General features: G+C 39.5%; 1 protein-coding gene across 1 annotated transcript; it reads right to left on the minus strand.

Annotated features, from left to right (window-relative positions):
- Window positions 1-755: 755 nt before the first annotated feature.
- On the minus strand, window positions 756-16368 carry LOC106497581 (protein-glutamine gamma-glutamyltransferase E-like). Its single transcript, XM_067307982.1, has 13 exons — window positions 16242-16368; window positions 12837-13004; window positions 12294-12536; window positions 11584-11702; window positions 10950-11078; window positions 9292-9469; window positions 8993-9128; window positions 7346-7449; window positions 6636-6881; window positions 5351-5656; window positions 3414-3571; window positions 3064-3197; window positions 756-1079 (listed from the first exon to the last, which is right to left on the minus strand). Exons 1-13 carry the CDS (start codon window positions 16366-16368, stop codon window positions 932-934), a joined length of 2196 nt encoding a protein of 731 aa, XP_067164083.1. The 3' UTR covers window positions 756-931.
- Window positions 16369-25630: the final 9262 nt, after the last annotated feature.

The following is a 25630-nucleotide window of genomic DNA, read 5'->3' on the forward strand; positions in this document are numbered from 1 at the left end:
ATTTAGAGACATCCTTTTCCCTCACTAATTTCTTTCATGCCTGTGGCCTGTACCTATCGCCCCATAAAGAGTTTAAGTAAACTCTACTAAACTTGAACTCTCCTGACCTTGAGGTTAACTGGACTCTGTATTTAGTTTATTATTTGCTGAAAAGGATGGTTTCCTGACACAGATTAATCTATAATGAAGAATTCCTAATTGTTCTCAAGGTAAAATTCCCTGTGATTTAACATTACCCTCCCTTTGCTTCCCAGATAATATCAGCAAGTGAAAAATGTCAGCATGCCAAAATATCATATACATTAGGCTGGGCAATTATCCCAATGTGTTTGTCAAACTGCCTTCTAACTGGACACCATACAAATTCCTTTAGAACATTTCCTAGGCCTCATTTGGTCATTCTGATTTGGCCCCCCTTCCCCTCCCTCCCAAAAAATCGGGATAGGTGCTCAGGTCACACAGTGATAAACTTTGCAGTAAAAGAGCGCTAAATTCCATAAATCATGCACCTCACTCTGGCTAGTCTCTAGTACCACAGTTGCAGTAAAGGAAAAGTACCACTTTGCAAGCCCACTGTATAAGGCTCTGAAGGAGTAAGCACATGTTTATGAATGTTTGTGTTGAAACATCTGGAGCCAGAAAGAATGATTTCCAAAGAAAAACAGGCAAAAATCAATCTCTGGATAGAATGTAAGATGCTGTATTTAATAACATGGACACTTACAACAGTACATGAAGAATCAACTATTCCTCAGTTTATTTAAAATTACAACTTAAAAATTTAATGATATAATGGGGGAGTATCCCCTTATTGCAGAAAGTGAGGATTTTGTTTCAGAAGCAGCAATGATTTGGTTTAATTTCTCATGGATTTCATATGCTATTTTGTTCAAGTTATTCAGAAACGGATCACTTATTGTACACCTTCCTCTTAACCAATCACATTTATAATCTTATAGGCTTTGATATCTGCAAATTTGTCACAGGAGAAATTAACAAGTAGATGCTTGGGGCCACTCTCAGAAGGGATGATTTTAAACTTTGTGCTAGATTTCTCACCGGCTTTCAGTGGCGGTACACTAAAAATAGGAAACAAAGGGAAAATGTCAGCTGAAAACAACCTTATGTGTCATCCTTGAGCTTCTTCACTATTGCTATCAGCTCTGTAGAATTCACAGGATGGCCATGAAAAGACAGTATAGGGTTTAGCTATCGGACACGTATTTAAATACTCAACCCCATGCATTGAGATCTCTAGCAAATATATCATGCAGTGATCCAGATAAGCACACAAAGGGCGACATGTTAATACCATAAGAGATCAAACAATGCAGAACAGAAGATGTAAAAGAGATCATTGAATTATTAAAAAAAAAAAAAAAAAAAAGAATGAGCCAAGACAATGAAAAATGATAATAGGAATAGATTATGGCACCAAGAAAACCTAAGTACTTGCACACCAGGAAATCCTAAATGGAAGTTAAAATGTTTTAAAACAGTATTTTTTTTAATTCTTGAAAACTCATGTTTATGGTCATCCCAAACAGCCTTACCCTGTTATATTGTCTTGTTTTGCCTAGAGGATAAAGTTGCAGGTGATACATAACATGGGCTTGCTAAATTGCCTCAGGAGAGATTATAAGTAAGGGGATAGACCATTCCTAGTTGCCCAAGTGCAAATGACAATGTTAAGTTGCTGTGTACGTGGGTGTGCGTGTGTGTGTATATCCATGTTCAGTTAAAAAGCACTCTCCCATATCCTAGGCATTTTTTAAAAGCATCTGCATTTGCCAGTGCATTTAGAAGTTTGCGTGCAAGTTTGTGTATGTACCAAGTGAGAGACTGGCTGCAAATTTACTTTTATGTTTCAACTTTGAAATACTGAAAAAAAAGGCATGACAAACTATAAATCATCAAAATTCTGTCATTCTGTGAAAACATAATAAGAAGAACTTGGGATTTATAGGAATAGGAACGTGTTTTATTCCAGTCTACTGATTCATCTGATCAGCACCACCTATATAAGGACCTTCTAATGAAGTGAGCTGTAGTTTAGATGGTTTCCTGAGCATGTTTCTTAATCTCCCAATATAATTAATTTTGTAGAGTTCTGGATGCAAAGCTTGAAAATCAGTGTGCCTGCAGTTCTTGTTTTGGAAAAATAGTTTCCCTTTTTTTAAAAAAAAAAAATCATAATATTCACCGTTTTCCCTATTCTCTTTGTTCCTGCTTAATGGATGTCAGTTGTGTCTAAATTCTAGGCCTTAGTAAACTAAAATTAGTTATCTATGTAGCAGCTGCTGTGACTTTTTAACAAAGGTTGTGGTTTAGTCTGTTCTTTAAAGGTCATCCTTCTTAGTCGTGATTTATTATGCCTACAATAGTTATGCATAGAGCATACTTGAGGTTGTACATTTCAGACGTATGACCGCCCTTTTAGATGACAGCTTGTGTCTAAACAACCTGTGTTCATTTTTGTACACAAAACTGAGCCACTGGCGCATCTGTTTTTTACATGCATGTATGTCTGGCTGGCTGAGGTAAATGCAAATTGTTTAGGAGGCTGAACACTCTAACTGACACACACACTGCATTTTATAAAGTGAAAAGAAATCCTGGCTAAAATATTGTATAGTTTAGATATAGTGTAGGCAGAAACAGTCAAGTGCCCCACTGTCGATTCTGTAATCAGAACGCAAAAGTTAAACCCATCTGCCCTGTAGCTGCACAGAGAGCCTCAGTAAAATTTATTGCATGGGTATCATATATATTTTTTGCTGGAACCATAGGGTCCTACTAGATAGGTAGGCAAATAAGTTTTGTTAAATTATGACAGCTTTGAACCAAGTCTCCATCTGGCCTGTGCTTTGGTTCCAAAGTTTGGGAGGGCAAATAATTGCAATGTGCTTCATTATGAGAGACATTGTCCCTGACGGACCTCTCAAGTTACAGCATGAAGAAAATTCTGTCTGTCTCATCCCAGTGTTTACTTCAAAGTAATTCATGCCTACGTTCCGGCTCATATATCTTCAACAGCAGGAAGGAGGTCCTCTTTGTACTTACTTTATCTCAAGGATTCCTCTGACCAGGTCACTGCCTTCTACCTGCAGCACACAGTCCATCACTTCCATATCAATAGGATTGGTGAATATCACTTCCACATCCACTTCTTTATTTACTACTGCCTCACCCAGTACCTGTGCAAAGAAAATGCTTGAAAGGTGGAATTCTCAGTATTCTTTTCTCTCCAAGCCTCCCCAGCAGAGGCGATATTATGAGATGGTAGAATGGATCATGGCAGAATGTGAGCAGAACATCTCTTTGGAGGGAAGAAAGTGCTTATAAGAGATGAGCTCCCCTCATTTTCCCCTTTCTCTGCTGTTGGAGTTAGTAGCAAAGGGATAGCGCTTTACCTGTATGTCAATGGCAGGATTGTCCAGGGTGATGTCTCTTTGCACTAGCACTTGAATCCCACCTGCCACGTGACATAAGGCTGTTACTTGGATCGTGTTGTCTGTAGTTAAATGCTCTTGATATTTAGCGTATGATAGCTGAATGGGAAATTGTTTCTCTGTAATAAAAATAAATAAATAAATAAAAGTGTTTATCGATCCTTCTTAAGTCAACAGATACTTTAGTTAATATTTTCCTTCTATGTTGTGTCTGTGACTAGGAAGACCTTCAGTCATCACTGGCAAACTCAATTCATGCAGATCTATCAGTTTGTCAGAGGCAGAGTGATTTCTTCTCTATAATCCCTCCTCCATCCCTTACTACCATACTGCCTGGCTTGTGTCTCTCCCCATTGCTCTGACAGATAAGACAGATGGAGTTTAATGAATTGACCAGTGCTACCTCATTTGTTATAAGACATGCTCTGGTAGGACTCATCAGTCCTCTTTACTTATGGTATACAACACATGGGCTAAATAACATGTTTGCATTCCCATTATCTTTCGTAGCCCTATCGGCTCTTTATCATCATGTGTTTTTACAGTAATTGTCATGCTGTAATTCAAACTAAGGAATACAGGATTGGAAGGGATCTCCTGTGTCTCTGAATCAGGGTAATTCCACAATTTTGGCTGTTCATACAATAGATGTCAGCGTCAGAAGAACTGTAGAGTATCTATGCTACATGCAAACACTGTGAATCACAAAATACTTTTCAGCAGCGTACAGCAGATGAAAAATGAAAAAAAAAAAAAAAAAAAAGACAGGTCACCAATGTGAAGTGCCACAATAGAGAGCAAGAAACAGAGTATTGTGAATGGCTTAGATTGCTCCAATAGCAAGGGATTTGTTAAGTACAAATCCTAGCAAATGGTGCATGCTTCACTTGACAGAAGAGGGTAAAAATCTCTTCAAACGGTCTCTGCCATCAGAGAGCAGGTGAGATCAGAGAGCATCAGAGAGCAGGAGGTGACCCTCTCTTGACCCTAAATTCAGCCATTGGTTTAACACAGTGTGTGTAAGCACAAGACACCAGAGTACCTACATAACTGTAATGCTATTAGGAACATCTGCATGTAAGCTCTGTCTTCACTGAGAGTTCAGTTTCCAATACTTTAGAGGAAGCTGATAAATCCCAACTCCACAAGTCAAAATTACATATTAAGGAAGAGAAACATTATTTCTGCTTCTCACTAGTAACTTGAAGCCTAAGATTAATACAATATAGTGTCAATAGTGAATCAATCATTTTTCAGTTCTCCTTAGAGTTTTTGACACATCTATTATCCCAAGCGCCTATCACTAAATTAATTTCATGTTTCCAAGAGTGCTCCTATTTAGGCATATCAAACACCATCTGAAAAAGGTCTTAGGTCCCTTACTCCTCAACTATGCTTGGATAATCACTTTCTTTTCCTACCTATTTTGGAGCTTAACAGGGTATTTCAGCTATTTCTATTCTTCATACTTTAATTCCATTCTAAGGTGCTAATGGATCAGGTTTCTTGCTTCTGCTGTTAGCTGTGTCCCATTATCTACCAGTAAGGCCCCTTGTAATTGACCAGAAGACATTCAGTTGGAGTCAATTTCTATGCTTTTTATGTTTTCCTTAGCTTTTCTTGGCAAGTTTTGTTAAAAGAAACTTCATTATGTTTACTCGCCACCTTCTTTTCATGCCTAATATACATTTTTCAAAACATGAATTTTGTGCATTTAAGCGCACAAAATTCAAGTGCAGTGTATTTTTGGCCTTTTCAGCCTCTTTTGTGTAGAAATTTAAGATTGTAATTTGTTGTAGCTTCCCCCCCCCCCCCCAAGTTTACTACCTTCAGAACTAATGCTCATTTACTGATAAAACAATCGCACAATTCTGATTAAAAGCTATATGAAGAATTACCTTCCTGAGGAGCCAGAGTGACAGGTATGGAGTCCTTCCAGATCTCATGAACGGGTCTCCTGGTGTATACAGTGCACCAAGCCGTCATATTTACCTGAACAGTCTTAGCATCAGAAGTTAGGTTTGCAAGAACCAGAATTAGATTGAGATCTTTTCCAACTTCTAAAGGGCCAGCCACCTTGAACTTCCCTGAAATGTCAGGCTTTTGATCAATCTCCGTTGGTGTTGGTGCTGTGGGATCAAATTTATCCTCTAGCCCCAGCTTCTTACGGGCTTTCTTAAAAACATCTCTTTCCTTTGTAGAACCTGTTAGTGAGAACCATGAAAATCATCCTCACCAGTTAAAATGCATCTCTTTTTACATGACTGTTAGAGACTGGTCAGCAGAACATAATGTCTGTGCTTACAGGCAAACAGACCCTCTGTTTTCCACAGCCACACATCATTTTCTGGATCTACAGTCAGTTTGTGTCACTGTTCCTGTAATAGTAATTCTTTGTAGCATCAAATCTTTGGTCTGAAGTTTCTCACTCTTCCCATTTCTAACCCCTCTTATGGGTGTAACACTGATAAGTGTAAGTTCTTATCTGCTAATACAGAAAAGGCCCTACTATAAGGTGAAGTGTTGATGGCATTGGAAGGTAGCTATTTGGGTTCTGCTTTTCACCCTTCTGGATATATATATATATATATATATATATGAACACTGCTCATATATATATATATTTCATATATATATATGAATATATGCATATATATTTATATATTTCCGATAGCAGTGTTCATTGTTTGCACTTGAAAATTCAGTTAATGATTATTGTATTTATCTTTTTGCACTATCAAACCCAAAAGACTGACAAATTTACATGTTGTCTGACTCTTGAAAATGTTGCTTTTCTTGGGCTAGGTGGTGATTTAGCTTAGATTTCTGTAATACACATTTCATCCTTGTGTCAAATAATGGTGCTGTAGGCTAATTTTAACAAAGCAGAGACAGTGCACATTAGTGTAGGCAAGCAGAACAGTGAATGTTTTACTCAAAGTAATTGGACTTGTCTTATTCAGATCCCACAAATCAGCTCCATATCAGAAATGGCAGGGGCCGAATTTTTTAGTCTTTAACCTTCTCTTTCCCCTTTCTGTTAGAACTGAAGAAACTGAGTATAATTTTTGCTCCTACCGTATATATGAGCAGAATTGCTCACCAACAGACTCCTATCCTAAAGTTTCTGTAAGTTTTAGAATGAAGTGTCTGTGTAACCATAAGAACAGAATTTTTCTTTACCTTCTGCATATTTATAATCATTGGTGACGTCTACACGGTCATCTCTACCAACTGCCTTTGTGCTGATGAATTGGCCAATTACTGTGGACTCAGAGAACATTAATGTTTTCTTTCCATTTGCGGGATCATAATTCCAGTACATACAGTCTGCATTCACTTCTGCAAATACGAATGGGCAATCATAGTCCAGATCTACATCTCCTTCTTTGACGGCGTTCCGCGAGGCAGGACCACACTGATAAATCCCTACAGCGTCAAGAAAAAATAATTTAGGACTAATCAACTGTTTCATAGTAGGCAGGGTACCTAGACAGATATTTATCAGTGATGCCTGAATTATGGAGCCCTGGTGTTCTACTCCAGCCCTTTCATCCATACAGTGACTTGTACCAGGCTAATTATCAATGTATCTTGTATTTATTCTGAAGGTACACTTGATGTATTTTATAATATCTTTTAATTTTCAAAAGCTCTGAATACCTACATTGGAAATGTGGGATTAGCTGAGACAGACTGGTCCTAGAAGCCTAGTTTGGCATCCAAAGAGGAGCTGAGGCTTCTCTAATGAAACAAAGAACGTATTCTCTTCTGCTACTCTATTTCTGGACAAGGAAATAAATTACTTTGACAATGGTTGAATTTCTTCTTCCCTGTGAAAGTGACTGACTTTATAATTTTTCAACATTATTCCTGAAATGAAATCTGTGTACCTCCACTTTCTTCTTGAGGAGTTGCATCCAGAATTTGCCATCCACTGTATGAGGGGCCCAAGTCACTGCGAGAAAACCAGCTTTCATTCCAGACATGGAAATTCCTATATTCAAAAATGAACAAAGTCAGCTACTAGTACGTGTGTCTGCTTTTACATCCATATTCTGTTTTTGCCTCCTCCCACCTACCAACCAATTTTTTTTTTTGGGGGGGGGGGCGGGTAAATCAATGGAGTCTTTGTCATCTTTGCATTTTCGCTTCTCCATGGATTTCCTAGGGTCTTATCTGGCCCATGACAGAGCATTGGGATACTTCAGTACTGTTACAAAATTACATTCATCTGCTTACAGCCCCAAGAAGATGCTGTCATATCCAGGATCTGCTGGGGCTCGACATTGATCTGTCCATGGCTGTATGTTAAGAGTCTGTAAATATCCTTTCACTTAAGGGTTCTTCTACTATCTAGCTAGAAGCTGCTTTCTGGATGTTCTTTGTTGTTGATATTCATAAAAGGGTGAATAGAGACTAGTTTTCTAAAATACCATGTTTTGCGGCTGTATCGTATGCATGTCTTATCCACTGATACAATGGCACACTCTCAAATTGAAGCTTGTCCCTCCCATTGCTTTCTGCACCCATTAACCTACTGGGAAAACATAAGAATTGAACATCAGAGCAGAAAATAATAAAACCTGTGTTGCTGTTATAAACTATGAGGGAGAAAAAAAAAGAAAAGAAAAAAAAATAACACAGTCTTCTGGGGGAAGCTGGCTTCCATAAGAAGTAATCAAGATAAGGGCCATTTTCTTCTAAATTCCTATTCACACCCATCACCTTAATTAAATGTATCACATGTTTTAATTCTGTCAGGTTCTTAGCTGAGACTGACCATATCCACTGTGATTCTATCTCAGTCAGATCAGAGCTGAAAATTGCATTATGTAACAGACTTAAATGTTCAAGGGCAGAAAGCAAATTTGTAAAATTATACAAAAAGTCTTGAGCCTTTTTTTCCCCAAAAGTTCTGAGCATGTAGTCCTTTGTTTTAGCTGTGTCTTACAGCACAATGCTGCAGTTATCACTTATATTCAGGATGGCTCCAGAACAAGCAGAGGAGTAAACAGGGCAAAAAGCAAGGGGCTGCATCTGTTCTTTGATGAATCAAACTTGTTTGAATTGCATCCGATGCTTAATCATGGCAATAATTAAGTTATTTTCACTGCAAATGATCTCACTGCAAGAAAAAAGCTGGGCTCAGTTCTGTTGAACTTTTACAGTTTAACATGAACTATTTTTGAAAGCTAGTTCCAAACTAAATCAAGTCCCACTGTTTGATATTTCCAGTGTAGTATCACAAATTTTCAGTCACCTGTGTCATCATAGCTGTAACTCTTCCTGTCTTGGCTTCAGTTTGCCATTGTAACTTATGTCATAATTATCTGTTTAACTAAGAAAGAGCGAAAATGCTGCTTATGTTTACACTGAGTTTAATAGGATTACAGGTTTTTTTGATCCTGTATGTGTCGTCGTTTTGAGGACAATTTTTAACGAATTAACAGAGCATTTGTCATTAGAATCTACACTCTGTACCTGAAGACCCTATTCCTCACTGATAGGTCTTACTATTAAATACTGTAGAGCTTTACCAGATGCTGTCAGCTCCCCTGTTCAAATGATTTCCAGAAGTATCATAAAACTCATCCACACGCAAGTTTCCATCTGCATCATGAGCAGAGCTGAAGTTTGTAATCGTTCGAGTGGGAATCCCCAGACATCTAAGCACTAAAGAGTCAATACACACCCATAGTTAAAAAGAAGTATTGCTGGAATATGAAGTTCCATATAACATACTAATATCTTGAAAGACTTCCAGGTAGACATTATTATTAGTGTTTCCTATACCAGAGTCTGTGCAGGGTCAGTATGCGTATTACATAAAACATACCTGTAGTCAACACTGCTGCAAAAACCCAACACTGTCCATATCTTACAGGCTTGAATCCTGATTTCTTCCAGTTTTGCAGGATTTCACCACTTCCAGTCCAGCTGCTCGGACTTTTCCCACCCTCATAATTTCCACTCCAGTTTCCTAGCAGCACCCCTTGGTCATCATTGCTGTTGACCTGTAAAAATATTCACTAAATTTGTGAAAAGATAAATTAAGAGTTTAAAACAGAAAAATCAGTGTGTGCGTAGGAGGGAAGAAAAGCCTTAAATGGTGTTTTAGTGGACAAAAGCCACTGCTTCATGCAGTTGGCCTTCAGGAAGTCATATTTTTTTAGAGAAATGAAATATGTGTCCCCTCAAATAATGAACAGCATTTAACCACCGTCTCTCCCACTCAAGTACAGTAACACGAGGCAAGAAGACAAACACCAGTGTGTGGTGAACCTTCCTGTCATGAGGTAGCAACTTTGTCACTGTATGATTGAATGGCATCATCAGTTTATACAATGCAGTTCCCATAGCTTTCAGAGTGTGCCTGGCTGATGACACAGAGTGAATCTTCAGCAAATTTATAGACAATACTACATTAGGGGAAGTGGCTGACACAACAAATAGAGCAGAGCATTGATCTAGACTCGCCTCGAGAATCTTGAGGACTGGGCCAACAGAAACCTCATGAAGCCCATAAAGAAAAGGTGTAAGGTTCTGAACTTGGGGCAGAATAACCCTTCCGTTGGTACAGGCTGGGAAGCAGCCGGCTGAGTGGCAGCCCTGCTGAAAGGGGCCTGGGAGTTATGGCAAATGCCGGATGGAATTTGAGTCAACAGTGTTCTCTTGTCATGAATAAGGAAAAGCACGCACTGGGATACACTAGGACAAACATGTCTGGAAGATGGAGAGAAGTTATTATCCCATTTAATTGGTGCTAGTGAGGTTGTGCTGGGAATACTGTGCCCAGCTGAGACACTGAAGAGGGACCAGGAGAGAGGACTACCAAGATGGTCAGGGGCCTAGAGCACAGGAGCTGCAAGAGGAAGTTGAGAGAGCTGGGCTGGGTCAGTGTGGTGAAGAAGGGGATAAGGGGAAATCTAGTCGCAGCTTACAACTAACTGAAGGGGAGAGACAAAATTGACAAAGCCAAACTTTTCTCAGTACTGGCAGATTATATAACAAGAGGCAACAGCAGAAGGTTATAGCTTGCGAAAATTGTATTGGACACAAGAGAAAAATTCCTCACTACATGGATACCACAGCACTGGACAGGTCATCCAGAGGGCCTATGAAACCTCCATCCTTGGAGATTTTCAAGACAGCCTGACAGAGCCATGGCTGATCTGATCTAGTGCTACTGTAGGCTCACATGAAATGGGAGGTTGGACTAAAGACCTCCAGGGACCGGTCCCTCTACATACCACCCCACCACTTACACTTTCAGTTTGACAACTGGATATCAAAGCGATAAAGTATCAGAAATACCACAGATGAAATAAATCTAGCAGGCTCAAATCAGACAGCCACCCAGAGGTTTCTCTGGCTCACGTTTTTGGTGCACAAAAACAGTGGCCTAAAATTTCCTGAGAAGTGTCTTCATACTCATTTTAGCTAACTGCTTTAAAAGAACAGGTAGTGGTTTGGACTTTTGAATAGCTTGCTTACCATTGCACTGAGAACACGGCCCACATATTTGGGATCATTTCGGTGAGATACATCTGTGGCAGGATCCTGGCGGTAGTTTAAACTTCGATCCAGCATGGAAAGGCAAATATCGAGAATATCTCCTTGAAACTATGTTACAGAAATACATTAGTGTATTGGGACCACAGATTGTTCTACTGTACTAAAAATCAAAATAAAAAGAGCCACATAATTGGTTAACGTTTTCCAAAGCACTGAATGAAGTGTTGTGGCTCAACCAGGAATTACCAGATGAAAAGATGGCCTCAACAACTATGAAGATTAGAACTTGAAGAGCTTTTCAAAACTTGGAATCTGTGTAGTGAAGGCAGGGTCTGTGCTTCCCAGTGTTGCTACAGTACTTTACTACATAGCAGAAACGAAGATTTCTGCAGGCTGCATCTCTGAGTCCTGAGCCATATGACTAATTGGTCCTACAAATCCTCCTGTTAATCAGCGTAACAGGGCTTGACAGGAGTTCTAATTTCAGTACTGGACTCTACTGTGTTTCTGAGGTATATGACTGTGTTGAACTGGGAAGACTGAACAAGCCCTTGTCACCCAGCTCATGTGAAAACAGGAGCACAGAACACCAAAGTTTCAACCCTGCGTTTACCTGGCCAAAGTTCCATCCAAAGCTGTTGATATGCTGTTTATTGCCTGCAAAAATGATGCCAAACTCTTCTAGCACATATTCCTCACACTCAGCCTTGTTAGGCAAGAACACATCATCACCTGAAAAGCCAAAGCAGAGGTCTGTAACACCACATCTGGCAAAATACATGAAATCCCTATATGGGAACCTCAGTAAGAATGTTTGCAGATATGCACCCTTTGCTGTTCTCGTTGGTATAAACAGATGGTGAAACTCAGGTTTTCCTATATTTAGAGAAGGTGGGATATATTAGAGAGGAGAAAGAGGTATGGACCTGTCTCATCTGGAAGAAGGTGGCAGCTGGTAGATTTGTCTTTTTTCATGGTTTCTCAGAGACCGGGCACACTCTTCTAAACTCATGCAGAAGCAGAGAAACTCTGGCAAAAGCAGAACTTAATCTACATCTTTCAGGGTAAGAAGCTTTCCAGTAAGTATATATACTATATATCCAGTAAGTATATAGTATATAAAGTATAGTATATAAAGAGCTGATTTGATGTACCAGAAGGTCCTAAGAAACTGTTAAACCATTTCCTGTTCTCAGTGCTAGGTTATGTGGTGAATGTTCAGCTCCTGTGCAAAAAAATGCATAGATCAAGTGAAGAAGCTGCAAATATTAATGAAGCAATGAGAGAGTTGGTTCTTTCAGGGGAAGTCCAACATGTTCATACCTGAAGACCAAGGGTTAAAGAGCAAAACGAAGGTGCCAAGGTTTGCTGGCGAGGAGCTGCCACTTGAAGTACTTTGCACATTCAGCTTGTAACGTCCTATGACTGCATTAGCTGGGCTGGAAATGGAGATGCTCACAGAGTTGGAAGTGGTGGACTGCAGAACTGCACTCCAGCTCTCCTTGCTCACTGTGCTGGAGATACCAAACGTGGCCTGGGTGTTAGCTTGCTTTGAAGGCTTTGGACCTTTTAAAGAAAATAAACAACACTGTTTTTTTTTCCAGATGTCTGAAATAGAGATTTAATTGTCAATAAACACCACCCTCCCCTGCAGCTGAGTTCATGCCATATGTTTGAAACTGAAGAAAGCTATCGCTGCCAGTTGAGGTGGGAGTAATACAAAAAACACCTCAATCAGTCCCATGGCTATGTAAACCAGCGTGTTGGCTCTGAGGTATTCTTGTTCCCATATAGTGAATATCAAGCTAAAAGAACGTCACCAGATGGCATTACTAATTCTGAGAAAGAAGAAGTTGGGAGCTATACCTGTTTCTGCGACGAATGTTAAGTTTTGCTCAGGCTGTCCCGTTCCATTGAAGGTGACAGTGAAGGCCTGACCTCTCCTCACAATCAGCTCTTTGCTAGAAAATTTACTTGTACGATGGTCTCTTGCATTTTCTTTCAGATGCCAATTGATACTTGGCTGCGTCAAAGCTGTGAAAAAAATGAGAAGAGCAAGAAAACTCGAGGGTACATCCAAGACTTTATGGGGAGGAAGAAGCATGGACTCACTCTAGAGAGTTGCATGTTACTCTCTACAGGTAACTAGTAGCCACGTGAGATTTCTATCACAAATAGAAATCAGTTATTTGCGAGTATTTTATCCTTTTTTTTTGGAGAGACTCCCCCTGTGGAGACTGATAGGGACTATCTGCATAACTAAATATAAAAGATCTAGTATTTGCCATGCCAAAGAAGAATCAGAAAGAAATCTAAGAGGAGAGAACCATGAGAGAATTGAATATGAATGAGTTACTTGGATAAAGAATATAGCTGAACTCAGCTATGTTTTTCAAGGTGTCATCCGGTCTGTGATATGGTGTTGTACCAACAGAGGCACAGCTTCACGGTCTCTGAATAAGAAAAGAAGAAATCCGATCGATCTGAGAAACATTTCTGTATTTAAAACTGTGACATGATCTCTAGCTCCCTTTACCTTTCATGTACCTCTGATATAACTGATAGCTGTTATCTTTTGGAAGCACCTATCAAGAATATGCTAACTAGGCTGTCATTTGGCAGTGAGAGAGAAGGTAGAATCGGAGCGATAACACTACTAAAATCATGTGTATGAAATGTTGCAGAGAGCTGTTGTGTGTGAGCTGTGGCTTCTGTGGAGGTCAAACAGTAAGCACCTCAGATCAGTTTGGTTCTGGCATCACCAGAGCCAAACTGATGGAGGGTTCTCTAGTAGGAGGTAACTTGATGGTTTAAGTGAAGTGGACAAGTACAGAAGAAAAAGAACCTTTTTCCTAAGGGTACTGCATGTTTTTTAAAATTGTTTTACTATTCTCCATTCCCCACCCAGAAAGAGAGAACAGGAAAGAGTAACAGTGTGGTCCCTAGTAATAGAACAGAGCTACCCTGTGCCATTATTGAGTAAAAAACATTATCTTGTGTTCAACCAGATTCATGGAAAAATATTTTTTACAGCATGATCTTAAGTTTATCAAGTTTAGGCAATCCTTCAGGTAACTACATTAGTAGCCTTAGCAATGTAGTCACACTTCAAACATGAGAAATGTGTTTTTTTATGGTATCTAGGCAAGCAGCCCACACTTGGATTTTTCAGGAACATACCTACCTTAAAAAAAATTTTTTTTTCAAAAATTTAGCAATGACACACATCTGTTGTAGAGCAAGGTTGGGACTGGGGGAGACTTGTCTTTAGAAAGGCAGGCATTAGCTGCCAAGGTTGGAAGAGCAACATGGGACCTTTTATAATAATTATTAAACTGGGCAATTTGCATGTGTATAAATATTTAGCATACAAGCAAAAAAAAAAAAAAAAAAACCTTCAAATTTTTCATCCTCTCTACCCCACTGTCAGGTTTCAAAACTCTCTCCACATTCTAGCCTCCCTCAGCCTTTGCAATGGTACCTTCTCCAGGTTCTGCTTTGTCTCTGTTGCTCTTATGCCAGATTTGCCAGTCTCTCTTTTACACTGCTTATGTCTGACATCTTCAAATAGCTGTAGACTTTCCTTTCCTTCCTATGTACAAAAGACAGCATTTTTACCTCAGATAATGTACCCATTCTCCCAAATTCCATTCTGACAAGCTTGCTTTATCCATATGCACAGTAAGTGAAGAAATACAATTCCCATGAAAATCCTCCTCCTGAATCCTAATGGAAGGACTTTTTCTTCCTTGTTTTTCTTGGATCAAAGCTCATTAGAGGAGTAGCGACCTTTCAGTGTCCATTACAGTGCTGAATATGATGTATGGATGTAAGAAAATAATAGAGCACCACAGAAGGGGCTTGCTGCCTTGCTCACCTTGGCCCATATCTGGTCAATACGTCCTGTATGAGCAGCTTCTGGACTTTTCCTCTGAATGTCTTCCTCTACTTCTCTTCTCTCAAGGAATAGATCATGCCTTTCACGTCTTTAAAAGTCTACTTGTAAAATTGCCTGTTTGCAATATTTCCTTTGGGGGTGGAGCATGAATAGCCTCCTTTGCTTCCCAGCCCTTTATCTAACAGATGAGCTTGAGGAGTCATTCTTCATTCCTTTTTCACTCTCTCCTGAGTTCATTTCTTTGCAAATTAAAATCTGAAGCTTGGACAACATTTATCCTTAACAGTCTGGCCATTTGTTTCTTAGTGCATTTAAATCTGTAAGAATTTCAATATTCAGTTGCTTTTCTTTCTGTTATAATGATGCATTTATAGTAATAACATAAGTCCTTCTTTTCATCACATTGCTTTTAATTTGGGGCTCTTCATGAGCAATATTTTCAGTGGTGTTCTTTTTAAAATTAATTCACAAAATCCTTTGTTTTTCTGGCGCTGCTTCCTTGAGTGCTTTTCAATCCATTTCATGTCTAAATGAGGGCCGGCAGAATTTACACCCTTGCAAAGTGTGCTTTTTTTCTGGTGTTTCTAAGAAGTTTACCCTTACTAATGTGTTGTTTTCTCTTGTTGGGGCTAGTCAGAACGTATGCTGCAGAGATAGTTCATGTAATTAGCATTGGTAGAAAAAGCTGAATGTACCTCATGTTGTAATGACACTATTTTTCTCTGCATTTTAGTAATTGCAAAACAATGAGTAAGCTATTGCTTCTTCCCCAAATTTAATCAGACCAAATTTAAAGAAACATTTTTTTGGTTATCTTGTAGTTACAGTTTAGCGACATTAAAAAGACAAGCACTCAATGTCATATTTGCATGACACACTACCCAGAAGATGCGCAAAGACTGTGATAAAATACCTATCATTGTTATCATCTGGTATACTACTACTTTTTTGATAGCATATGCCTGAACATCCATTGGAGATGCCAATTTGTGTGCAAAAATTTTTGACTTTCATTTCAAGGAGAGTGATTTTGGTCAGGCTTTGCAAGTGGCTCCACTTTCTATAAAGGAAGAGATGCGCTAATTCTGGTATTTTTACAATACAGAATTGCAGAACGGTTGAGGTTGGAAGGGACCATTAAAGATCATCTGGTCCAACCCCCTGCTCAAGCAGGATCACCTAGAGCACGCTGCCCAGGACCCTGTCCGGATGGCTTTTGCATATCTCCAAGGATGGAGACTCCACAGCCTCTCTGCAAAACCTGTTCCAGTGCTCAGTCACCCTTGCAGTAAAAAAGTTTTTTCTCATGTTCAGACAGAACATCCCTTGACCTGCTGGCACGGCTCTGCTCTTCCTGATGCAGCCCAGGATACCATTGGCCTTCTTGACCACAAGGGCACATTGCTTGCTTATGGTCAGCCTGCAGTCCACCAGGATCCCCAGGTCCTTCTCTGCAGAGCTGCTTTCCAGCAGGTCAGCCCCCAGCCTGTACTGGTGCATGGGGTTATCCTCCCTAGATGCAGGACTCTGCACTTCCCTTTATTGAACTTCATGAGGTTCCTCTCTGCCCATCTCTCCAGCCTGTCGAGGTCCCTCTGAATGGCAGCACAGCCTTCTGGTGTATCAGCCACTCCTCCCAGTTTTGTATCATCAGCAAACTTGCTGAGGATGCAGTCTGTCCCTTTATCCAGGTCATTGATGAGTATGTTGAACAAGACTGGACCCAATATTGACCCTTGGGGTACACTGCTAGTTGCTAGAAAAAGAAAAACTTTGGAGGTTTCAGCAGTTAAGCTACCCTCTTCTAGCCCTGCTTTTACATTCTCTTTAATGATCTGAGCACACATGCTAGCATTTTTCATAATAAATTCTCAGTAGGCTTTGAGTCTATTTTCAGATACATAGCAGAAATTTTCTCTTTGATAGAAAGATTAGTTACTATTGGGCGGGGTGGTGGTGGTGAGGGGGTGTCAGTGATTATTCCCTAAATGGCAGCCAGTACATATTTGGTCATGCATTTCTCTTTTTTTGTGATAGTGATAGTGTACTGAATATCATGGTCTCATAGTTCAATGACATAACTGTTTTTCTATTTGGCGATATGATAGCATCATTATAAACAGCATGTTCAGAAACACAGATACAGTACATTTATTCTGGAAGACAGTATGGCAAGGAGAATGAGTTGTGTTTGTTGCATCAGCTTCCTGTGTTTTATTCCCCTCTCTGGCTAAGTTGCCTTGCAGACCTGTCATTTGCTTTGTTTGAAAAACAGATGGATGATACATACTAGACCTGTGGACTGAAGATTATGGGCCAAAGTTGAGAATGAGGGTTACATTGTGGAGAAATATTAACAGTAGTCAGAATACTAGTCCAGCAGAATGCATTTTTTCCTAGCTGCCCTGGCCTAAGCACCTTCCTGTAAACCAGGTGGTATTGTATAGTGTAAATGTGAGGAGTGCACAGGTATGCACCTGACATGTTTGGAGGACAGCTAGAGAAGACTCTTTTGGACCTCAAAATGTGAAAGCTCTAAGCCATCTTAGTATTTTGCTTCATGAACACAGAACTATCTGTATCTGAATCATGTTTTTACAGACTAGTTCAGTCATTTGCCTCGTGACATCCTTTTCCAGTAATATTCAGGTTTCTTCCCTCAGTCCAGTAACTGTTAATGAAATGAATATAAAGGAGGAAGAGTTCAGCACTGAACAGTGAAGGAAGCCTTTTGTGATAGAATAATTCACCTGAATATTACTTCCTCTCCTTCTTAGCATTGTCTTCCTCTTCCTCACAAGGTCTATATTAATCCAATGACACTTTGAATTCTATTAAATGTCACCTATTATTAATTATGCCTTTGTTTTAGGATGGGAAGCCAGTCTCTAGAACAGCCTATATGCCCATTTATTCTTTCTGAGCACAGCTCTTCCATACGTATCCCTAAAGCACCATGTTACAGTCATCTGGCTAGGCTGGCCATAACTCACTGGGGTCTGTCTTAGTTCCCAGGGAAACTTAGGCTAATTTGTCTCCCCTCTCATTTCCTCCCTGGATAATTAAGCAAGGTATTTCATCAGCAAAACCACTCCTGCTATCCAAGATACAGGAAGTCAAGTGGTTTCCTGCAGCCATGCTATACTTGTGAGCCACACTAGGGAGAAACCTGGGCCCCTGGCCTAGTGGTATGGATTGACTAGTGTCAACACTCTTCAGGACTAGAATCCTCTGATATAGCTTGGCCAAGTCCATATGGAAGAGCACTTGGTGGAGATCTCCTCTGGGCTCTAGATGTTGTCCAAGACATGATTATTATTTTTTTGTCTTCCTCTTCCATTCAAAATGCCCCAAATACCAAGGCTGCAGCCTGCTAGGAAATTCTTGGAGGATCATTCCAGAAGTTCCCCAATAGCTGGACTCTGACAGCAGCCAAACTTAGCACACTCATCACACTTCCTGCCTGTGTGAAGTAGGCTACTCTGTTGGCTGGGCTCAGATTTTCCCATGGGATCTTGGCAGGACAAAGAAGGTTCATTCCAGAAAGGAGAGTGACAGTGAAATATTAGTGACATATAATAATAGGTGAATTTCAAAAAACTACTGTGGGACCAGCACCTAGGAATAGGCCAAAGTGACAGTGCACACACTGGGATGAACCTATGCCAGGCCTCCAGGACAGCTCCCACATACTCACTCATGTCCTGTAATGTATAGCTTATTCTATTTAAATGTGTTTCCCTACTCTCCTACTTATGCACACATGCCTTCCACTGAAATGGAGTGTGGACGTTATTTGGAACTTCTAACTTCCAGTTATTGCTGCACACTCATCAGCAAGGAATACCTTTTTGCCAGCTCCCATCACGATATGGCTCTGCTCATTTCTTCTAAGAACTTGGATCTGGCATGTTGTCTCCATTCTGCGGGCAAGAGCTCTAATTCTAATGCAGAAAGAAGATGCTTGCAGGTGTGACTCATGCCTTAGTTGTAATGACACTGAGTCTGAAGAGCAACAGACAGAAGCTGAGGTAAATATTTTGAGTGTGAGACTGTGAAACAAGTTGCTGAATCCTTAGTAGCAGTAGTGTGTTGCAGACTCTCAAAACCCTTAAAAAAACATGCCATCAAATTTACAGGATTTTTTTTTAGGTGCTTTCCTTTTCTTTAGGCATCACCTTCACTCCTCTTTCTGTATTCTGTTAAACTGAACCTGTTAGAGAATGGCCCTTGGATGCATAAAAGCCTTCTGGAAAAAAAAAAAAAGTATGTGTATTTGCAGGATGTATATTTGTATGTGTGAAAACAGTTCCGTGCACACACACACACATTCACACCCATACAGCTTTTTTACATTAAAATTGTCCTAAGTATGCCATGTCACTGTGAGGAGGATCCCCTGGGTCCTTTTGACATCTCCAACTTAACACTGGGCTTAGAATGTGCCGTGGGTATTTCATAAGCAAGAGTTGACCATGATCAGCAAATATCAGTTGGTTCATTAAATGCTGCTACTCCTTCTTGCATTTAGTGTGATGAAAACAATGCGGTTAAAATGGATAATGGGTAGATTGGTGTATGATACTTAAAGAGGAAATTTTGGGGGAGCACCTTGCTAAAATGTCTTGGCTAAGTTATTGGCACATTGTTGCTTAAGAGGAAGTGTTATAACGCAGAAACAATTGGTTTGTGGTTATTTCCCCGTTGCTGTATTTGAAGGTTTTTACTGTCCAGTTTTACCATATACTTCTTTTGTTAAAAACGGATTTTTCTACCCAGTCCAGTCTTTCATAATGACCAATAGAACTGTGGTTTGCCATTTATTTAAGCTTTGCTCAGGGGAGAAGATTTATGAATGGATCGGTAGCCTTATGCCCATTGTATGTGCCTGTTTCCCTCTCAGCCTATGTTCAGCTCTTAAATAGATGAACATTTAGGTAGTATTATACTTCGCAAATACATTGAGACAATCATCAAGTAACCACATGCAGGTCAGGCAAACAGCAGACACTACTGAGGGATGCTAGCACAAGCAGTTCGGGTCAACAACATGAAGTATTTCAAATAATCTTATGTGGACAAACACTGTCAATGGGGAAACTGTGCTCTTTTAACCTCCATAAGAGGAAAACAATGCCTGTAGTTTCTGTACTTCAGACACTGCTCTGTGGATGCTTTTTTTTATTATTTTATTAATTTCTTGAACTTTTCAAGCTTATGTCACATAAGGCCAGCAGAGCATGGACTCCATGCCTAGATGAGTGTCATCTGCACTCAGGCCTCATTATACATTTTCATAGAGGTACCAGGAAGTCCAGCCTAAGCAAGAACAAGGCCAGCCTTGCTAAAGTGTATTGACTCAATATCTTTCCTGGTAAGACCTCATTGCTGGGACTTCTGTAATGCTTCATCTATATTTTAAAGAGCCTTTGCCTTTCACACTAATTTTAACACATAGTTAAAATGGCATTGCAATTTGCTGACTCTGAATCTACAGGAAGGAATCTATCCTAGAGCCTATTCTTGGCAGAAATATTCCCATTAACAGAAGATCCATTCATGCCTGAACTACTCTGATTCTGTAAGCTTCACACTAAAAGCTAGTTTGCCGTCATAACTTCTTCTGCTCTGCTTGCAGTTTTATCATATTTAACTCTAGTACGTTAACACATGGATTATCTTCTTTTCATTGTTTGTGTCTCTTTCAATCTTTAGGAAAGAAAACACCGAAGTAACCTATTCAAAATCTCAGAATGTAATGTACTGCAACAATTCAGAACCCCTATACCAAAAATGTCCCCATAGAAGAAAACAGTGTTTGGTAGGTTATTCAGTTGCCCACTCCTTATCCACAAAGAGACTCATTTTTACTTACCAGCCATGCTTTCTTGCTCCTCTTTGTCTTCGACTTTGTATTTCTGTGAGCAATTGTAGGGCAATATGATAAGACTTGAAGCTCTGTTTGTGGCAGCATTTATAGAGAAAACTGTAGGCCTCTCCTTCCGTTCAAACCAATTACAATTCACATTAGGTGGGTGAGGCAGGTAAGTCATACCAGTGGGCCTGTAAATTTCCTAGTGACCACGTATTAGCTCATGGGTTTTAACACACTGTGCTTATGCAATTCTGGTTATTTATCCAGAGGGCTGACTGAGATGCTCAGAAAAGTAAAGCATTTAATTGCATACCTGGAATCCAGAATTTCACATACAATGATGTGTCACGTTGGAAGAGTAAGGATCATTTTTCGAGTCAGTATGAATGTATATTCCAGTATGAGCCACAAATGAGCATATGTGAAATAAAAGTATATATTCATAATAAAATTCATAGAGTTTCCTTCCTGCGAGTGTACACCTAAGTCTAAAAAAAAAAAGCTTGCATTTAACTCATCAGTCCTGTTTTCAGGATCACCACAGTGATGCCTTTGTACCAGCCCCTCCCTAGAGTCTCTGTAAATTAATAATAATAATGGTATTAATGCTACAAATGATGTTAATCCGAGCTGCTTTTAACCTGACAAAGTGAATGCTGGATAACTCCAAAGAATGTGATTCGAGTGGTGATACTCTGGGCACAAAGAGAAACTTCATAAAATTAAAGAAAATGTTCATTTTGTAACAGGTAAAAATTAAAACTACAATTTGTTCTTTTATGGTGGTTACTCACCTAATTGTTTGGGAGTATAGAGGCGCACATTAAAATACTTTGATCTGCCCAGATAGGGCATTTTAGGGAAAGAAAATGAATTAGTTGGCACAGCCTCACAGTGTTTCTTTTTTTTTTCACCCTAATTCTCCTAATTTTTCATATTACCTCTCTTGCTACTTGATCATGGATCTCTCTCTCTCTCTTTCTATAGGAGCTTCCATTTCCTTTCGTTTACACAGATAAGGCATTTTGTCTCATTTTATTATTACTTCACTTATCTACAGTGAGGAAAAGAGCCTGAAGCAATCTCAGGAATGTTAGGGCTTAGCTTGAAGAACTTGAAGGGTGGAAGATAAGATCAGAAATCGGCAAGCATAATACCTATGTATAAAATGGGGGAGAGGCATGAGGAGGAGCTGAGAAATTATAGACTAAATTGATGTCAATTCCTGGAAAATACTGGAATAGATAGACTCCTTGTTAGCAGCTAGCAGATGACTAACAGCTAGCATGGAATTGCCAGAAGTCAGTCAAACCCATTTAAGTTTTTTCTTGACAGATCAAAATGCCAGTGGAGAAGTGAGCAGCAGCAGCTGTCATACATATTGACTTTGATTTGCAACAAGGTCTCATAGAATATTTTCATAAGCACACTTCAGAAACACTGATTACACAAAATTTCTAATAGTTAACTGTGTAACTTGTTGGACTAAAACAAATGTTGAATTGTTGCAATGATTTACTGTCAAACTGGAAGGGCATAGTGACAGAGGTGTCATTAAAGACTGTCTTGGAGCTTTGACGTTTGTTAAATTTGCTCTTTCTGGTGCTGGTAAGACTTCAGCTGAAGTCCAACCTTGGGCACAGCACTTCAGCTAGATCATGTCAAGAACACAGAGGAGACTGAAAAGCTTAAAGTAAAATTAGAAGGATCAAAGTGGACCAATCTAAAAAAGAGGTAACTGGGGAGAGATGATGATGATGATTTTTAAAAAATGTGGAAGGCAGTTATAGAAGGAGAAGAATAAATTTTCAGTAGCTTCTGTGGGTCAGTCAAGGAGTCAATGACATAAAAAAAAAAAAAGAAAAAGACACTAAGGATAAGCTTGAGGAAAAAATGTTAATAGTAAAGATAAGTACTCCACTAGAAATTCTAGGTAGGTTGTAAAAATGTTCATTATTTTTCCACAGACAGTAATAATGGACTGTCAAGGATAATGTATGTATGTGTGTGTATATATGTGTGTGTATATATGTGTGTGTGCATATATATATATATATTTTTTTTTTTTGATCTTGCCTTGGAGAATTTATTTTTATGTCAAAGCTGTGACAGTGACACTTTCCCCCCCCGTTATGTACTCTTGGTCCTTGAAGTTGAACTGTATGATGTGGGGAGGAGCTTAGGATGTTATTTTATCCACTTAAAACTAGCAATTTGCAAAAAAATGCATCATCAGTGTACCCTCAATAAGTTATCTTGGACTGAGCCGTGGATCAGCCTATATATGGAGTCTATGTAGTCTGCATCAGTGTTGATTCAATCTTGTTTGCCTTGCTATTGCTCCATTGCTGTGATCTACCCATACTGAACAAACTTCACATTGTGTCCTACCATGAAAGGTTGCCAAATTCCTGAGTAATATGACACACAAGACCGCAGATTTCTTGCATGTCGTTTCTACATCTTAAGAAATGCTCTTTTCAAAGAAGTAATTGAATGTTTTGCATAGAAATAGAGGAATGTGAGCACCATATCAGACCAGTATGGCATCCAGTTGAGATTCCTGTTTCTGCCAGTACAAGCCAGTTCCCAGGAGTCCAAACAGCAGTCTTTCTTGATTATATTGTGAAGGGAAAGCCTGTCCAGCTTTCCGTCACTTGGGTACTTCTTCCCTGAAAGGGGTGTTTCATATGCTTAGAGGTTATTCTAAAATAACAATGTTTTTTTCTTGCACAGAAAAAAAAGCTTCCTCGTTTTTAGAATCTGCTAAAGTTCATCACTTTTTGTACCTTACAGCAATGAGTTTCACATGCTAATTATGAACTGTGTAAATAATCTTCTAAACATTTCCTTTCCTTATTGAACATCCACTAGTTCTTAAACTGTCAGAGTTAAAAGGTACTCATGCCTTTCCTTCAGTTATTGTTCAGTACTGTATTTTGCAAATGTCTTTAACAGTATGTCATTTCTATCCCCCAAATTACAATTTCAGACTTTTCAGTCTCTTTACGGTCTGATATCTTACTTTGAATATTTGTTACCCATTTGTGAAACTCCTTCAATTTCTTTTGTGTTTTTTTGATATGCAGGAACAAGAATTGAACATGATGCAGCATGGGAGAATATACTATTGACAAACAAGGTGACAGTGATTTTTTAGTATTTTCTGATCTATTTCTTATTGAGCCAAGTTTGGTGTGGGGGGTTGTTTGTTTTGTTTTGTTTTGTTTTGTCTTAGCATTTACTCAGCTGAGCCCACAAGACTGTATTTGTTCATCCAAGAGAAAGGAATGGTGTCATAATGAGATATAAGGTAACAGTACCGTGGAGAAGAGGTTTAGGTGCATGGATGGTTAAAAAAGTGAATATTAGAAATCTTGCTAAGAGAGAAAACACTACCACTACAATAGCATTGGTATTTTGGCAATGATGAAGTTGTCCTAAGAATCTAAACCAGTCCTTTACCTGCACCTAAGAAGTGCTTTCCTCTCTGTCCATGAATCCTTCAATTCATAGGTACAGAATTTCTCCTTTTAGCAGTAAATCAGGTATTTCTATACACTTAGGCTGTGAGTAACTAGCATTTTTTATGATGACTTTTCACAACTCCTCAACTCCTTTGGCAGCAGACTAGTGAGGGCCTACTTCAGGTCCAGCTCTAACTATAGGCAAAGTAGGAAACTGGCAGACAGAGGCTGCTGGGTGGGCAGCAAAATGCTGCCTTTATCTGTGTCAGAGTCCCGGAAAGCCCGACTGTTGTTATTGCTCCCAAGAAGGAGTACAGGGGTGGCAACTACTGTGGGAGTAGGGGATTCCTCTCCCAGAAGCGGTCGCTACCACTCCACACCTCCCATCGCACCAGCTGTCCCTTTTCTCCAGGGCTCTCTCCTCCCTTGTACTGTCCATCTCTGTTTCTTGCAGCAGATGTGGTCAGACAGGAGTTTAGTAGAGCTGTAACTAGATACTTAGGAGTTCATTGTATATTCTGCAGTGGATAATTGTGCCTGATGCTAAGAGAATTCTTTGGAGTCCATGAGTGCCAGGGAACATGTCATGCTCTCAGTATACTGGAGCTAGAAACACTGTATCATGGTTTTGAGAAGGTTTTTTTCCCCAGCCACAGACAGAATTAACCTAAGCCAACCAAACCTGTTCGGCAGAATCTTGCACTGTACAGAGGAACTGCCTCTTCTTTAGCTCATCTTTACTCATGGCCACATCACTTTTCTCAATTTCAAATCAAAATGAAGACATTTCTTGCCACCAGTGTGGCTTCTTACTTACCTTTGAGACCATTCTATGCTTGTTTTGAGTTCCCCAGCAGTAAAATATCAAGTCAGAGTTTAGGTGGAATGCATGACTATGGCTAAAATAGAGCAGAATCCATTTAATTCCCACACGAGTAAATCTATCAGACTGGTTGTAGTAAAGAGAGTGAACAAGATTAGAGGAGAGACATGGAGAACAAGAAACAGCAAGCAAAACAACAGGCTTTCTGAGGACTATTTCCAAGGTAACAGATCAGCCTGTGAATCTCATTGCAGATTTAAAGAAGCATTAAAACATTAAAGAAGCTGCACTATGTCACAGAGACCATTAGTTTGTTGATCATTATGGATGAGGCAAAATAAAATTTCTCTAGCTGTACAAGAAGGTAAGTGCCTTCCACTGTAAGAGAAGGGAGGCTGCTATCACACTGTTGTCACCATGAGACAAATATAACAGCAGAAACTTAATATTTTGGACAGGATTTACTTTTAAAAGTCTAAATGCACTTTCAGTGGTGAAAGAGAGGAAGGGACACAGTTAAGAAACATGTTCTTATTTGCAGATATTACTGCTTTGCAGCTATCCATTTTTTGTTCCTGGAAGCACAATAATTTCACA

This window comes from Apteryx mantelli, chromosome 18 (genome assembly GCF_036417845.1).
Source record: "Apteryx mantelli isolate bAptMan1 chromosome 18, bAptMan1.hap1, whole genome shotgun sequence".
NCBI lineage: Eukaryota > Metazoa > Chordata > Aves > Apterygiformes > Apterygidae > Apteryx > Apteryx mantelli.